The 17,407-nt window shown below is 43.4% G+C and overlaps 1 protein-coding gene across 5 annotated transcripts in view; it reads right to left on the bottom strand.

The window, feature by feature from the left end:
- The window catches only part of FNDC3A (fibronectin type III domain containing 3A), a 491,075-nt gene that overhangs the window by 20,166 nt on the left and 453,502 nt on the right, over window positions 1–17,407 (bottom strand). For all 5 annotated transcript variants that reach the window (XM_082246110.1, XM_082246111.1, XM_082246114.1 and 2 more), the window contains 2 exons: window positions 11,999–12,148; window positions 1,006–1,289 (listed from right to left, as the gene is read on the bottom strand). In XM_082246110.1, coding sequence (XP_082102236.1) covers window positions 1,006–1,289; window positions 11,999–12,148 — 434 coding nt within the window. The remainder of the gene's footprint in view (window positions 1–1,005; window positions 1,290–11,998; window positions 12,149–17,407) is intronic.

The raw sequence follows: 17,407 nt of genomic DNA, 5'->3' as shown, positions 1-17,407 counted from the left end.
GAGGAGGGGCGTTTTCCATGATTTTGCTATAGTTTGTTTCGTGGCTATAAAGATATGTGTTGCCAAAGCGCGTTCTCGCCTGGATAGTTCAAGAATTGGTTTATGAAGTAACGTTTCCCAGGGATGTTTGCGCATGTTGGGAGTGAAAGAGCGTATTGACCAGTGCATATACCCAAATCCACAACTGTTTAACTTTAGGGCATGATCACTATATATGTTCCAAGCAGCCCTGAAAGCAGAGAGCCGAATATGTCGGGATATATTTTGCAATTCGTACTGGAGTGTAATACCATCTAGACATAACCTTGAAGGAAGCGATTTTGCTTTTTTTTTTTCACACATTACACATTTGCACTGTTATTTGCAGTATTAGAGTGTACCTAGGAAACAGGGTTTGATTTTATGATATCGATATAGGATCCACTTTTGTGTATTCACCAATACTATTTATAAAGGACATTACGTAGAAAGGTTTCAGACTTTGTTTGCACTGGATTTGGTAATATTATGGACCCACTTATGAATTGCATATACATGTTGCATTTTTAAGGCTTTTTTTGGTAATGCGATCATATTGCGTAATGGTGATTTTGTGATTAGGCCATTCAGCTGCGATTTTTTTCACAGTACATATTTGTGTTTCACATTTACAATCACTGCATTAGAGTTTATCTGATTTTACGATATCCATATTTATATATGACCCGCTTATATTTGTGTACTCACCAATACTATTTACCAAGGACACTAAGGAGGAAGGTTTTAGACTTTATTTGCACTTTATAATTATACACAATTATTTTACGGACACTACTAAGGGCATTAGATGCAACAACATACACTCTCATTATTTGATTCACAGAAATATGCAGTCAGACATTGTAACAAAAATCCCCATCTTCAAAGTTTTACCTCCACTGAGAAAAATTTCATAATTCTAGTATAACGGAGGGACACTTAAAACACATATTAATGTGGATTAGCCAGCTTTATGTTGCAGTTTACCTGTATGTGGTATCTGGCTGTAAGTGGTCTAGAATGTAGCTAGTTGTCTTCCCAACAGAGATAGTCTGCTTGTCTCCACAGTCTATACTGTAGCCAGTAATCTCGGAACCGTGGTCACATGGTCTATCCCATTGTATAGCAAGGCAGGTAGAAGGAGAGTAATGAGGACTGTTTATTTCGTCTTCCTTCATTCCCCAGAGATTCGTCACAGCAGCCGGTACAGAGGCAGGTGTCAGGCAGGCCACGACATCACTGAAAAGACCTGCGCCAGCAATGTTTACAGCCTGCAATCATGGGATAACAGAACAATTCACTCAAAATTTCTCACAGGTTTCAAGCAATACAAAGAAAAAAAATCATAAGCGAAGATGCATCCAATAGAAACCAGTTTTTAGCAGTCTTTATTGTTTTTATATTTTTTTTAGTTTTTAATAGCAACAAAGCAAATGATCAAAACAGTAGGTGGTCTCTTTCTTATCACTATTCATATCCTATTCAAATAATAGGTGGTCCCTTCACTGTAAATGCCTATCCAAAAGGTTTCTATTAACCTATAACAAAGTCAAACTCATCTACTATAGATAGTAACTTTATTCTCCAATAACAAATTCAGTCTAGGTTTCAGTTGATCTAAAGTTTATTAAGGGCATCACTGATTTTACAGCTATTATGACGACAACAGATATATATTTCTGGATACATACATATGGAGAAATGAATATCTGTCTCAAGATATGCTAAAGTTGGCATTTGACAAGTACAGAAAATAAATATCTGATGGTATGTGCTACCTTAAGGCTCCATTCATATATAGGCGATTTTTCCCGATATCCCAAATCATTGCAAATCAAGGGACGCCCACGCGATTCCCATGACTTGCAATGGCACCCCAAACGCACGTGATTTTTCCGTGACTGTTGCCCGACAAATCGCAGTAAAATGACGCAAACAGAATCGCTGGATGCCTGTCCCCCCAAAAAAGTAGGAGAACTTCTGCCCGCGATCCGAGATGCCTATATGTGAATGGAGCCTAAGGAAGTTGTAAAGTCAGAAGGTTTTATATATTAATGCATTCTATGCATTAAGATAATTGGATTTTTCCTACATCTTACCTGTAAAATCCATTTCTTGGAGTACATCACGGGACACAGAGCAGCCATAATAATTACTATTAGGGTTATACGCCACATATAGGTGAATGGACACTGGCAACCAAAAAGACAGGAAGTCCCCCTCTATATAACCCCTTCCACACAGGAAGTACCTCAGTTTTGTAGCAAGCAGTAAACTTCCCAGAAAAGAGGGGAGGGACCTCTGTGTCCTGTGATGTACTCCAAGAAATGGATTTTACAGTTAAGATGTAGGAAAAAAATGCGTTTTTCTCTTACTGTAAAATCCGTTTCTCTGAGGTATATTGATAGACACAGCTCCAGATCTTCCTGACCCTTGGGTTTATGTTGCCACCTACAGGAGGACACTAGGCGGAAAAATGTTTGACTGCGCCTATAGGGCAGTCCCAGGGGGTATGCTCCAAATTCTAGGCACATATAGGCCTTCAGTCTTGTAACAAGCAGTGTCAGAGGAACATAAAACCCAACTCAATAGAGAGGCGGGTGCTGTTTCAATCAAAGAACATCAGAGAAAAGGATTTTACGGTCAGACAAAAATCCAGTTTTCGCTTTCGTTCATTGACGGACACAGCTCCAGATCTTCTTTACCCTTGGGATGTCCCAAAGCAGTGTCAACATGAGCAAGAAAACACACTTCCCAAAGGCTAAACATAGCCAATCAGGTAAAACAGGAGCTCAACCAGGAACAACTGGAGCTCACTTAAAAACACAAAAAACACCCTCAAAGAGGACTAATCCTCTCCTCCAGCGGCCTGCAAAACCTTGCGGCCAAAAGAAGCATTGGCAGATGCCAACATATCCTCCTTTTAAAATGTTGTGAAAGTGTGCACAGACGACAAGGTGGCCACCTTGCAAACCTGCACTACAGACGCCGGATGACGGAAGGCCCAAGAAGCACTAAGCACCCTCGTAGAATGCGCCTTAACAGGGAAAGGAGGATCCTGACCCTTAATGAGATAGTCCAGCACCACCGTCTGTCTGATCCATCTAGAAATGTTCACAGCAGATGGGGCCAGCCCATTACGGGGTCCATCCGTAGGGACAAAAAGAGATTCAGATTTCCAGAACAACTCAGTCGCCGCCAGGTGCACCCTGATTGCCCGAACCACAGCCAAAGAATCTCTTAAGGATGTTTAGGCTTAGGACACAAGGAAGGCAACACAATGTCTTCATTTAAAGATGACTTTAGGAAGGAACGACTGGCAGGGAGGAAGCACCAGATAGGGGGAATGACAAGACAATGCAGCCAACTCCAACACCCTGCCCGCAGAAGTAATAGCCACCAAGAAGGCTACCTTCTGTGACAGAGTAAGCAGAGAAACCTCAAGAATATTTTCAAAAGGCAGTTTCTAGTTGAGGTCCCACGGAGGTAACAGAGATCTCACCGGAGGAGCCAGGTGGCGGACCCCCTGAACAAAGGTGTAAATCAAGGAATTCGTGGCCAACAGGGGCTGAAATAAAATAGCCAAGGCCGAAATCTGCCCTTTGATTGTACCCAAGGCCGCTGATCTACACCTCTTTAGAGAAACTCCAAAACACTGAAAAGGAATGGGGGGGGGGGGGGAACCCCCCCCCCCGAGACTCACACCAAGCAATGTAAAGTAGATTTTCTAGCATTTAACAAGGTAGGAATCACCGATTCAGACACCCCTCTATCCTTTAGCACCTGGCTTTCAACAGCCAAGCTGTTATAGTCAGCGACTGTAAAGCAGGATGGAAGATGGGCCCTTGAGCTAAAAGATGCTCTCTGAGAGGGAGCATCCAAGGGACATCGGCAACCAGCCATACCAGGTCTGCGTACCAAGACTTGCAAGGCCAGTCTGGGGCCACTAGGATGAACGGAATCTCTTCTGCCTTGATTCTTCGCAAGAGTCTCTGCAGAAGAGTTATCGGAGGAGATGCATATACCAGATGATACTGGCCCCAAGAGGCCACTAGAGTGTCTGTGGTGTCGGCCAGAGGATCCCGAGACTTGGCTATGAACCTCTGCACCTTTCTGTTGAGACGAGAGGCCAACAGGTCCACACTGGGAGTCCCCCACCATAGACACAGTTGACAAAACACCTCCGGGTGAAGAGACCATTCTCCCTGATCCAACGTCTGCCGACTGAGGTAGTCCGCCTGCCAATTTTCCACCCCTGGAATATACACAGCAGAGATGGCTTGAACAAAGCATTCTGCCCACCTTAGAATGCTGGCTACTTCCTGGGCCACTAGGGCACTTTTGGTGCCCCCTGGATAAATGACATAAGCCACGGCCGTGGCATTGTCCAATTGAATCCTTTCCGGGCGCCCCTGCAAACGATCCATCTATTGGGTCAGGCAAAGCACGATTGCCCGAATTTCGAGGATATTGATTGGAGGCTGGACTCCTTCAGAGTCCAAACCCCCTGAGCACAATCCGTGCCCAAGATACCTCCCCACCCAGACAGGCAGGCATCCGTGGTGACCACCATCCAGTACAGGGGGGGGGGAGGATTTTCCCTGTTGAAGTACTGGAGAGTGAAGCCACCAGATAAGGGATCCCTTGTACCCCAGCTCAAATGGATCAGATTGTCTAGAGACTGTGGGTTATTGTTCCATTTGGAAAGAATCTCCTTTTGCAGAGATCTAGTATGGAACTGAGCATACAGAACCGCCTCAAAAAAGTGGAGACCATCAATCCCAGTACTTGCATACAAGCTCTGAGAGATGACCGTTGGCTGGACAACAGGAGCCATATTGCATTTTGCAACTTCTTCATTCGGAGACTCTGCTCGCAGAAGTAGATTGCCCAAGTACCCCAGTACAGAAATCTCCTTCTGCCTTAGCAATGCTGACACTGGGGTGCAAAACCTTTGTGAACACCGGAGGAGCTGAGGCGAGACCAAGGGGTAACGCTACAAGTAGATAGTGCTCCTCGCCCACGGCAAAGCAAAGGAAATGCTGATGCCAGACATATATTGGGATATGAAGGTAAGTGTCCTTGATATTGATAGAGGCCAGGAAATCCCCTTGATGAAGGGATGCCACTACCGTGCGAATGGACTCCATTCGAAATTTCTGAACTCGCACAAAACAGTTCAAGGTCTTGAGGTCCAGAATTGGACAGACCTTGCCTTCCTTCCTGGGAACAGTAAATAGGCTTGAATAAAACCCCTATAAGCATTCTGATTCCGGAACCGGTACAATGATCCCCTGTGAAAGAAGATCCTGTACCGCCCCAAGAAGACCTTGCAGGCGATCTGGGGCCAAACTCAGGTTGAAAGGAAAGTACCTTGCCGGAGGCAAGTACTGGAACTCGATCTTGTAAATGGACCCAATCAACTCGTGGACCCATTTGTCTTGACTCAAGAGGTCCACGGATCCGGAAAGAAGCAAAGACGTCCCCCCCACTCCAGATACTGGTGAGGGAGCCCCTTGGACCAACTGATCGACCAGGTCAGGAGAAGGTTGTCCCCCTTCCAAATCTTAAGGTCTGGGAAACCAAAGTTATGGCAAAAAACGGCCAAAAAATGGAACTAGCCATGGTTAAAAAGGTATGGCATGGGTGAATGGGGGGTGGTCCGCAGAGGGGCCCCGATAGTGAAAGGGAAGCGACATGAGGGAAGGAAGGGCACTCGAGGGTCCGAAAAACCCAGGAAGAGGCCCACGTCCACACCTTGGGACCGGGCGGGCACTGCTCCAGGCAGGCCACTGCACCATCTTGGAATAGGGGTGCTGCGGGCCAGAGGCACATTGCGACTCAGGTCGTGACTATGCGTCCTCACGAGGAGTTTCACTCGCCGGCCAGCCCCAGTCCAGTGGGGCTATGTCGCGGCCAACCTAGCGCGGAGCTAAGGTCGGGTCGCGCACGCTGACCAGACTGGGAAGACCGTAAGGATCTAGGATATCCTGTCCATCGCCCAGTCCAGCAGTTGATTGTAGTTCTCACAGGAACAGAAAATAATAAAAGAAGAAAAAAAGAAGAAAAATAAAATTCAGTTTAAAAAGGAAAAAATGCTAGGACCAGAGATCCCAGCAAGGAACTAGGTCCACACTCCTGACTAGGCAGAAAAAAACTGAAGGCCTATAGCAGGAAGTGGGAGTATACCCCTGGGACTGCCCTATAGGTGTAGTCAAACCTTTTTTCCACCTAGTGTCCTACTCCTGTAGGGGACCGCATAAACCCAAGGGTCAAGAAGATCTGGAGCTGTGTCCGTCAATCAACGAAAGAGAAATACAATTTTCTTTATCGTACATGAAGGGACACAGAGCAGCCATAATAATTACTATCTGGGACATCCCAAAGCAATGCACTTGAGGGGAGGCGGGGGTCCCTGATTATGACAACCGCCATCAGACTGAAAAGATCTACATAGCTGCCTGCAGCACACTGCGGCCAAATGCAGAATCCTCTTGGGTCCCAACATCCACCTGATAAAATCTAGTGAATGTATGTACTGAAGACCAAGTAGCTGCCCTGCAAATCTGAGCCATAGAAGCTTGATGGCGAACTGCCCATGAAGCACATACTATTCTGGTAGAGTGTGTCTTTACCCGAAAAGGTGGGGCCTTCCCCTTTAAACCCTACGCCTGGATAATGACCTGGCAAATCCATTGGGAGATCTGGACTTAGATGCTGCCTGTCCTTTCCTGGGCTCTTCTGGCAGTATGAACAAAGAATCGGTCTTCAGAATCTTAGCTGACATTTTCAAACAGACTCTGAATGCTTGTACTACATCGAGAGAATGTAACAATTTTTTCTCTGCTGTTTGAGGATTTGGAAAGAAGGATGTCTTGATTCAAATGAAAACTGGACACCACCTTGGGCAAAAACCCTGGGTGTGGATGCAGAATCACCCTATCTTGGTGCAAGATCAAAAATGGCTCCTTACAAGAAAGCACCCTTAATTCTGACACCCTTCTAGCTGATGTTACTGCAACTACAAAGACAAACTTTCTTGTCAGAAGAACCAGGGGAATATGTCAAATGGGCTCAAATGGTTGTTTCTGTAGGCCTGCCAGAACTAAAATTAAACCCCAAGGAAACAAGGGTAGCCTAATTGAAGGAAGCATACGAATTACCCCTTGTATAAAGGCTCAAACCAAGGGAATGCGAAGAAATCGGTCTTTGAAAGAAGACGATAAGGCTGAAATCTGACTTTTAAATCGTGCCTAAGGCCAGCTTCAATTCTACCCCTACTTGCAAAAAAGCTAGAATTCTCCAATGATATATTTACAGGGATGCCACTTCCAGGCCTCACATCAGGAAATGTAGGACTTCCATACTCTGTAATAAATATTCCTAGAGACTGGTTTCCTAACGTTTATCATGGTAGAGACTGCAGGACCAGATATACCCCCGCTCCCTCAAAATCCTGGCTTCAATAGCCCAAACTGTCAAATTTAGAGACTGTATAGCAGGGTGGAATATCAGATCCTGAGAAAGCAGGTCCAGAGGTAGGGGAGTATGCATGGCCTTCCCACCGTCAACCTTACAATTTGGGTGTACCAAGTCCCCCTGGGCTAGGCAGGAGCCACCAGGATTACTTGTTTTCCTTCTTACTGAATACTGCTCAGAAGTCATGGCAAGCAGCTGGCCCAGGGGAAAGGCATAAATCAGGGAGAACTGATCCCAGGGAGCCACCATGGCATCCACTATGACTGCGATCCCTGGTCCTGGACATAAATCTGTCCAACTTGTTGTTGAACATGGATGCCAACAGATCTTCGTCCAGAAACCCCCCAGCGTTGACAAATCAACACAAAGATATAAGGACCTAGAGACCATTCTCCTGGAGACATCTGCTGATGACTCAGAAAGCCTGCCTGCCAGTTCTCAATCCCAGGAATAAATACTGCCAACAGGCATGGTACAAATTTCTCCGCCCAGGATAAGATGTAACCGACTTCCTTCTGGGCTGACTGACTGTTGGTGCCTCCCTGATGGTTGATGTAGGCCACAGCTGTGGCATTGTCGGATTGGACCCTGACAAGGCAACCCTGTAGTCTGCTGGACCAGAACCTTCGAGCCAGACAAACTGCTCGAATTTCCAGGATATTGATGGGCAAGCTCCTTTCTAACCCGGACCATTTACCTTGGACAGTGGCTTTCTCCAAAATTGCTCCCCAGCCGGAGAGACTGGCCTCTGTGGTCACCAGCTTCCAGACCACTGGTAGAAAGGATTTTCCTCTCTCCAAATTCCAGGTTACCAACCATCAACCGAGACTGGTTGGTGACAGAGACATGCAACAATTTAGGGCCTGGATCTCTTTGCTCCAGCTAACAGAATATTGTTCTGTAATGATCTGGCATGGAATTGGGCATAGGGAACTGCTTCGAATGAAGACACACCCTTCCCTAGCAACTTCATGCAAAGACGTACAAGTACAGGATATTTTTTCCCTCTTACGATCCGGAAAAGTACAGCTTCGATCTTTCTTGGCAGCAAAAACACTTTTGCCTGTACTGTGTCCACAAGGAGACATCCAGACTCTGAACTGGCTGTAACGCTGACTTTGCCAAATTCAGGATCCAACCCAGACGTTCTAAGAATTGAACTGCCCGGAACACATTCTGGCTTAGAGTAGAAGCCGACTGATCTAGGAGTAATAGAACGTCCAGGTAACCGACAATCCCTGAGATTTTAGCATTGCCAAGACCGGAGCTAGGGTTTTTGTGATCATGGGCTAACCCGAAAGGCAAGGCCACAAACTGAAAATGGCGGTCTTCCACCGCAAACCTCAGAAACCTTTGATGGGCCTGGAAAATTGGCACGTGTTGGCAGTGATGTATTTAGGTTTTGTGCTGCCCTAAGCCTGACTAAACTCGTGCACTCCCCGATTTAAATATGACTCACCCCTTCCTTCCAAGGCCACACCCCTTTCTGTTTATGACCCCCTAGAAGTGCTTATATTCACCTGCTAAAATACCCCTAAATGACATCACATTGGGCCAGCAGATAGGGTTGGGCTAAATCCATATTTGTGGATTATTGGACATACAATGCTGATCTGACAACACAGGTTGAAGGAACACTGGGGATGGGGACCTGCCCAACTACACTTCCATTTGATGGTGGTCATGAGACATTCATAAATCAGTTTAATAATCAAGGCACTAGGACTCAATCAGGACTCAATGATTCACTAGGAGTCAAAACCCTCACTAGGAGTCAATCCTCACTAGGAGTCAAAAATGACCCCAAAATTTGTCAACACAGACTGAAAGATCTTTTACCTGTGTATGTTTAATTACAATACATTTTGCTAAATAAAACAGGATTAACTGGCATTAAGATTTTCCTATAGAGAAAGACAAATCAGCAGGTTGTAAAAACCGTAAGCAAAAAAGTATATGTTCCAGATTTACTTCTCATCCAGAAGACTACAAAAGCCCGGTATGCCGCAGAGGAGGGTAGGCGGAGCATTAGGCCTGCTGCCAGTGCCACACTTACTAGTATTGGCGGCAAGCAGTTTTATTAAATGCGGCCTCCGGCCTGTATCATCATACTGGCAGCAGAGCGGCCGCTTTATGGGGGCGCCAGACCGATTTGCCTTCTAGGCCCTGCCACCCGGCCCATAAGACTGGCAAGTGGTGGGGACTCTTTTCATGCCGGAGCCAGGAGGAGGCTGTTTTTTTCATGCGGGGGCAGCATTTTTGATGCCCCCCTGCAAAGTGCTGCCCTAGGCCTGGGCCTTGTTGGCTCTAGGACTGCTTTTTAACCATTTGCCGACCACCCCACACAGATATACTGCGGCATGGGTGCCGGCCAATGATTGACCGCCGGCACCCGCTGATTCTCTCCGCCATTCAGGGAAGGGAGCTCTGTGGTGTAAACACAGTGCTCCGTACACTGACAGGCAATCTTACTTTATTTTTTATTCCCTGCAAAGCAGGGGAAAAAACAGCAAGATCGCTTAGTAAAAGCGGAACACACAGAGTAAACATGGTTAGGCACATATTTAACCCTTTGATCGCCCCTAGATGTTAACCCCCTCCAAGCCAGTGTTATTAGTACAGTGACAGTGTAGAATATTAGCACTGATAACTGTATTAGTGTCACTAGCGATGTCAGTGTCAGTTAATGTACCCCCCAGGCAGCATCAGCTAGTGTCAGATTGCCCGCCATACTATCACAGTCCCACTACCTGATCACCGCCATTACTAGTATATTATAAAAAAAAAAACATCCAGTATCTATACAAGACAATATAACTTTCACGCAAACCAAATAATATACACTTAGGCCCCTTTCACACTTGTGTGACTTGTCCTGCGACTTGGGACTGCAAAGTTGCATGACAAGTCGTACTCCATGATTTCCAATGAGTATCATTCATATCTGTGCGATTTCAACTCGCAACGACTTCAAAGTAGTCCCTGCACAACTTTGGTCCGACTTAGATGCATTTTGAGGTCCACGGACCTCAAGATTACACAGGCATTGCTTCAAGTCCAGTCAAAATCGCAGCAAAATCGTGTGACTTTTAGGTCGTACAAGTGTGAAAGGGGCCCAATTGGGATTTTATTTTATTTTTTTTACCAACGCACATATAGCAGAATACATTTTGACCTAAAATCATGAAGAAATTTGATTTTTTTCCATTTTTATTGGATAGGTTTTATAGCACAAATAAAATAGTCTTTTTTTGTTTATATTGCAATAAATTAAAAACCCAGTGGTAATTGAATAACACCAAAGAAAGTTCTATTTGTGCAAGAAAAAAAAGATAACATTTCATTTGCGTACAGTGTTGCTTGACTGCGCAATTTCCAGTTAAAAGTAGAACAGTATAGAAACAGAAAATTAATGCTGCGCTATGGTAAATAAATAGTGACTCAAAAGTGCTGCTGTGCATAAAAATTAAAAGGATGTTAAACGTGATAGTACAAGAAAACAGCGCAAAATTGATTGTGATTGGCAATGAAGTGGCAAACCACTAAAGTGCCTTGTGAATAAACGAATGGATCCTTGATTATGGAAGACAAATATCATACAAAACCACTGTCAATAAAACATTAAATTGCACCCCGTGCAGTGAATACGCAAAAGTTCATAACAAATCTATAATATAAAGGTCCATAAAAGTACAATCAATCCAATCAGTTTCAAAAAGTCCTTCAGCAGGTAGCCAGTGAAAGGTATTCCACCAAAACAAAAGGTGCTCAAGTGCTGGAAATTGTGTGCAAAATCATGCTGCCATGGTGTGGTGACAAAGGTGACTTTTCCTTTCCGTCCGGTAAGTTCAACATCCTGGGGGAGAGGAAAAGTCACCTTTGTCACCACACCATGGCAGCATGATTTTGCACACAATTTCCAGCACTTGAGCACCTTTTGTTTTGGTGGAATACCTTTCCCTGGCTACCTGCTGAAGCACTTTTTGAAACTGATTGGATTGATTGTACTTTTATGGACCTTTATATTATACATTTTTTATGAACTTTTGCATATTCACTGCACGGGGTGCAATTTAATGTTTTATTGACAGTGGTTTTGTATGATATTTGTCTTCCATAATCAAGGATCCATTCATTTATTTATTTATTCACAAGGCACTTTAGTGGTTTGCCACTGAATTGCCAATCACAATCAATTTTGCGCTGTTTTCTTGTACTATCAAAAGTAGAACAGTGCCAAATAGCAAAAAAATGCCCTGGTCATGAAATGTAAAATCTTCCAGAGGTCAAGTGGTTAATGACTGAAGGTAAAAAATGTTTGAAGACATCTTCTGTTGCTATATATTGTGACACATTTGGAATTTATTTACATTTGTACAGTTACTGAAATGTCCACTTTAAAGACCACTAGGGTTAATGCTATTTTCCTGGACAAGACTCCATACATAAGAAAGCACAAGTGATTGATTGGTGTCATGTAAACAAAAAAATGTACACTTGCCTGAACCCTGCAGTAGTAGACAATTGCTGGTGAAAGACCTTTCGCTTCATAAGCCAAGCCCGGTCCGCAATAGCAAATCTGCATAGACCCTTCTATTCCTCCCCACTCCACCCGGTACTCTGTAATTTCGGCACCATTATTGTTTGGAGCCTGTTGGAAGAAAATAGCAGTATTGGCATTATATATATTAAGAAAATCTTATATCTACTGAGCAAATATTCTCATTTCTTTTTGTAATATTCATCTCAACACATTTTTGAAGAATTTCACTTTTAGAATAAACATAACCCTAAAGCCTGGTACACACGCGTCTAATTTTGGGCAACATCAGCCGATTCAATAAAAACCGGCCGACATTCGGTCTGTGCGTATGGCAGCTGGTCCAACAACAGCTGGCCGTTTTGCTGGCTTCTGTTGGACGAGCATGCTGGAAAAAAAGGATACAAATGTCTGAAAGCATCTTCTGTTGCTATGTATTATGTCACATTTTTGGGCCAAAGCTAATCATGATCCACCTGGATCATGTGATTAGCTTTATCCAATCACAGCTAATCACAACAAAAAAGACACTGCATGAACCAGTTTCATTTAGTAAAAATAGTTGCTTATACCAATGAAATTCACTGGTATAAGCAATCATAATATGTAGAAAAAAAAAAAATCCTAAACACTTCCCCAGAGTAGTACAATGTTACTATGGTAACACTGTATTGCTCTGGTCACAGTTTTTTTTTTCTTTTTCATACTGTCACCAGTCAGTGTCCCTGATCATAGCCACATCCATTGTAATAAAGTACTGCACTGGTCGTACTGCACTTGTGACCGCGTGAAAAAAAAAAAAAAAAGTTATTTCTTAATTTTTCAAAGAATTGTGACAAAAAATTACAACTTCAATAAACTCGCTACGCCTTTTACTAAATACTTTGGACTGTACTTTCCAAAAAGGGGTATTTGTACTGTCCTGGTATTTTCGGGCCTCAAGAAATGAGAGGCTTCCATTACATCAGGATTGATCATTGTTTAGAACAATACAGTTTATACCATAGTTTGTGGACTCTATAACTTTACTACAGACTAAATAGTATACACTGGTTTGGGTTTTTACCAAAGAAATGTAGCGGAATACTTTTTAACCCAAATTTATGAAGAAATTATTTGCAAAAATTTATAACAGAAATCAAGAAAAAAATTGGATTTTTGTCTTACCGTAAAATCCTTTTCTCTGATGTTCATTGACAGACCCAGCTCCATATCTTCTTGACCCTTGGGTTTATGCTGCCCCCTACAGGAGTAGGACAGTAGGTGGAAAAAAGTTTGACTACGCCCATAGGGCAGTCCCAGGTATTATACTCCCACTTCCTGCTCTAGCTCTTCAGTTTAGTAACAAGTAGTGTCAGAAGAACAGAAACCCCAACTCATTAGAGGGGTGGGTGCTGTGTCCGTCAAACATCAGAGAAAAGGATTCTACGGTAAGACAAAAATCACATTTTCTCTTTCATTCATTGATGGACACAGCTCCTGATCTTCTTGACCATTGGGACATCCCAAAGCAGTGTTAATATGAGGGGTGGGAAGAACACAGTAATAAACATACTTCCCAAAGGCTAAACGTAGCCAACCAGATAAAACAGGAGCTCAACCAGGAAACTGCCATGTATGTAACCTGGACAATATGAGTTATTCTGACTGATAGGAAACACCCCAGACCACAGGGTGGGGAGTTCGATCATGCTATCTATCGTTCTGAATCCAGGTGGATATACACTCTTCGGCTTATATACCCCCTGGGCTAAATGGCTTTATAAGCTATGTCCCCTTTATCTTAGGTTTTTTTTTTTCTCTCTTTCTTCTTTCTCTTTCCACTTTACATCTTAGATATGTCACAGTCAAGTCTTGTTTGGCGTCCCTGAGAGGGATTTTTCTAGGTGTGATGTTAATCTATCATGGGCTCCCTTTCCTCTCCTTTTCCCTCTCTTTCCTTTTTTGTTTGGGGGGTGTGTACTCAATCGCATTGTTTTCTCTGCTTGGTTGGTCGTGTGTGGTGGTTCTTTGAGGGCTGTTGTGTGCCTTTTGGGCGCTCATGTGGAGGTCTGGGGGACCCTCATGTGTGGCCCTTTTGGGTGTCAGCGGCTTGTTGATATCAGATTCACGTAAGTAGTTTGGTCCATGTGCTCTGTGGTGCTTTGTATTGCACGGGATCTTTATTATTAACAAGGTGAGCACAGCTGTGAATACTTAAGGCCTAACAAGAGAGCCCCCACCAATTCTCACTCAGGATCCCGGGCATCATGCTGATAATCCCACGGATACTTGCCTGATTTTAAGTGGGCGGTTTGCCAATATACCTTATGGTGGACACCCCTCTCTACCTCTTATGATGATGAGACATGATTATGTATTCATGTTACATGGTTGGATTGATCCTATTTTTGGATCTCCTTAAAAATCGTCTTCCTTTGTTTTTTTCCTCCATTTCTATTTTTTTTTTATGTAGGGCGGTATGATCTATCCCACAACTTACAGTGGAGAGCTCCTACGGACCCTTTGATCGATAATTGTATCTGGGAATTTGCGGCGTTTGATGCAATTTTTTTCTGATCTCCCCCCTGACTGGAACACATCTGGCTACAATTTTTCCTTCCTAGTTATTTTTTCCTACACTTTTTCTTTTTACTTATTTGTGGTAGGTATCCTATTTCTACCATACCCCTTCCAAAAAAAAAAAAAATTTTCCCCTCCTCCCCCCGTCCCATGTATATACTGAATTGTTCAAATTTGTGTTGATTTTTTTTAATTCACATATAGTATGTGTATTATGTTGCTGTTTTCTTTTTCCTTTGAATTCGTATTAGATGTCTGTGAAGTGTATACGTATGGCAGAAGCCCCGAAGAAGCGAAATACATAGGCCGCGAAACATGTTGGCACATTAGGCACTTTTTATCTGTTATACATTATTGATGTCACTGTATGTTAGAGCTGCACGATTAATCGTATGAAAATCGCGATCTCGATTCACCCCCCCTGACGATCTAAACCTGACATATGCTCGATTCTTTGCATAGCTGCAGCTGTGGAAAAAAAAAAAAAAAAGCCTCCCCGCAAACAAACGCCTATCAGCATTATCTCCCAGTAACTATAAACAAAATGATTACATTGTATCTTTTCCTTCCCTCTGCCAGGGAGAAAGGAAGTTTAACCTCTTAAAGACTAGACCTTTTTCTGACACTTGCTGCTTGCAAGTTAAAATCGTTTTTTTTTTTGCTAGAAAAGTACTTAGAACCCCCAAACATTTTATATATTTTTTTAGCAGAGACCCTACAGAATAAAATGGCGATTGTTGTAATATTTTATGTCATACTGTATTTGCGCAGCAGTCTTTCAAACGCAATTAATAGACTTTAATGAATAAAAAAAAAAAAACGTAACAGTAAAGTTATCCCAACTTTTTTTTGTTACACAGAGAATCATGAGAGAATCGTGATCTTTATTCCAAGCTAAAAAATCGTGATTCTCATTTTGGCCAGAATCGTGCAGCTCTACTGTATGTACTATGTTTTTATGGGCCCCATGTTTGTTTATGGCCCTACATAATATGAGGTTGTTTATATATGACTGTGGATACTAAATGAATGCATTTTTTTACTTTTCGAATAAGTTACTGATATGGTTGTTCTTTCATTTGGGAGTCACCATTTAAAAGCCCAATATATGTGGGGTTAGATTAACCTCTTCCTTTCTGGTTTTTGATATGTCAACCAGGAAACAACTGGAGCTCATCTGACAAAAAGTGACACCCCCCAAAGAGTGGCATCCGCAAAGGTGGCATGCGCAGATGCAAACATATCCACCTTAAAAAAGTTTGTGAAAGTGTGCACGGACGTCCAGGTGGTAGTCTTACAAACCTGCCCACTGACGCGTGATGACAGAAGGCCCAGAGGCACGAAGCGCCCCTGTAGAATGCGCCTTAACAGGGAAAGAAGTATCCTGACCCTTAATGCACTAGGCCTGCCTGATCCATGTGGAAATGGTCGCAGCAAATGCGGTCAGCCCCTTAGGAAGTCCATCCGTAAGGACAAACAAGGAATCCAATTTTCGGAACGACTCAGGCGCCGCCAGGTACACCGATTGCCCGAACTACATCCAAAGAATGTAGGGCAATCTCTTTAGGGTGCTTAGGCTTAGAGCACAAGGAAAGCAACACAATGTCTTTATTTAAATATAAACTTAGGAAGGAACGACTGGCAGGGATGAAGCCCCACTTTATCTCCGCGAACCACCAAGACAACCTGCCAGCTCTGACACCCTCGATGCAGTAGAAAAAGCCACCAAGAAGGCTACCTTCTGGGACAATGTAATCAGAAGAATCTCGTGAATATTTCCAACGGCGGTTACTGAAGAACCAACAACCAAGTTGAGATCCCACGAGGGAAAGGGGACCGCACTGAGGGGGGCCAAGTGCTGAAACCCTTGGACAAAAGTGCGAACCACAGAACACGTAGCCAAAGGATGATGAAAGCAAACCGCCAATGGTCAAATCTGGCCCTTGATGGTACTCAAGGCCAGACGCTGTTCAACACCTTGTTGGAGGATTTCAAACTCCGAGTCCCAGAAAAAGGAGCGGGGGTGAACCCTATTCCTATGGGCGTAGTCAAACTTTTTTTCCGCCTAGTATCCTACTCCTGTAGGGGGAACCATAAACCCAAGGGTCAAGAAGATATGGAGCTGTGCCTGTCAATGAACGAAAGAGAAAAACGTTTTCAAAATAGTTGTTCTTTTTTCGTTTATTTAGCAAAAAATTTAAAATCCAGTGGTGAAAACACTATGATAAATTTTTTTTTATAGGTACAGCGTTGCATGACCACACAATTGCCATTCAGATTGCGACCGAGTTGAAAATTGGACTGGGCAGGAAGGGAATAAAAGTGCCCGGTACTGAAGTGGTTAAATGGTGGCACCACATTATTTATTATTGAATATCTAAATATTTTTTGCTGAATTTTCTAGAAATTACAAAGGAAAAGAATTAGAATATTACAATGAAAATCTAAATAGTCTGCAGCTTGTAGGGTGTACAGCCTACATTATTACTTATAGAAATGTGAGACAAGGAGATTTACTTTTTAATTACACATCCTGAAAAGCTGAATACCAGACAGATATACAACATCTCCAATAAGGCCTCATGCACATAGACGTGTTCAAGCTGCTGTGTGCTGAGGTGTTAAATTCCTGACACTTTCTAGCTTTCAGGGAACTGCACGAGCCGCCAATACAAGTAAATGGCTGTATGTGCTTGTGCTCTTGTAAATGCGGATGCAGGAGCCGTGTACAGCCATTCATTCACTTGTATTGGTGGCTGTATGTGACACGCATGGTTCCCTGGGTGCCGAAAAGCAACAGCGGTTTTA

Source organism: Pelophylax lessonae (assembly GCF_965119305.1).
Source record: "Pelophylax lessonae genome assembly, chromosome: 2".
NCBI classification, from domain to species: domain Eukaryota; kingdom Metazoa; phylum Chordata; class Amphibia; order Anura; family Ranidae; genus Pelophylax; species Pelophylax lessonae.
The sequence above is the reverse complement of the archived record's forward strand: the minus strand, read 5'-3'. Positions and strand labels throughout refer to the sequence as shown.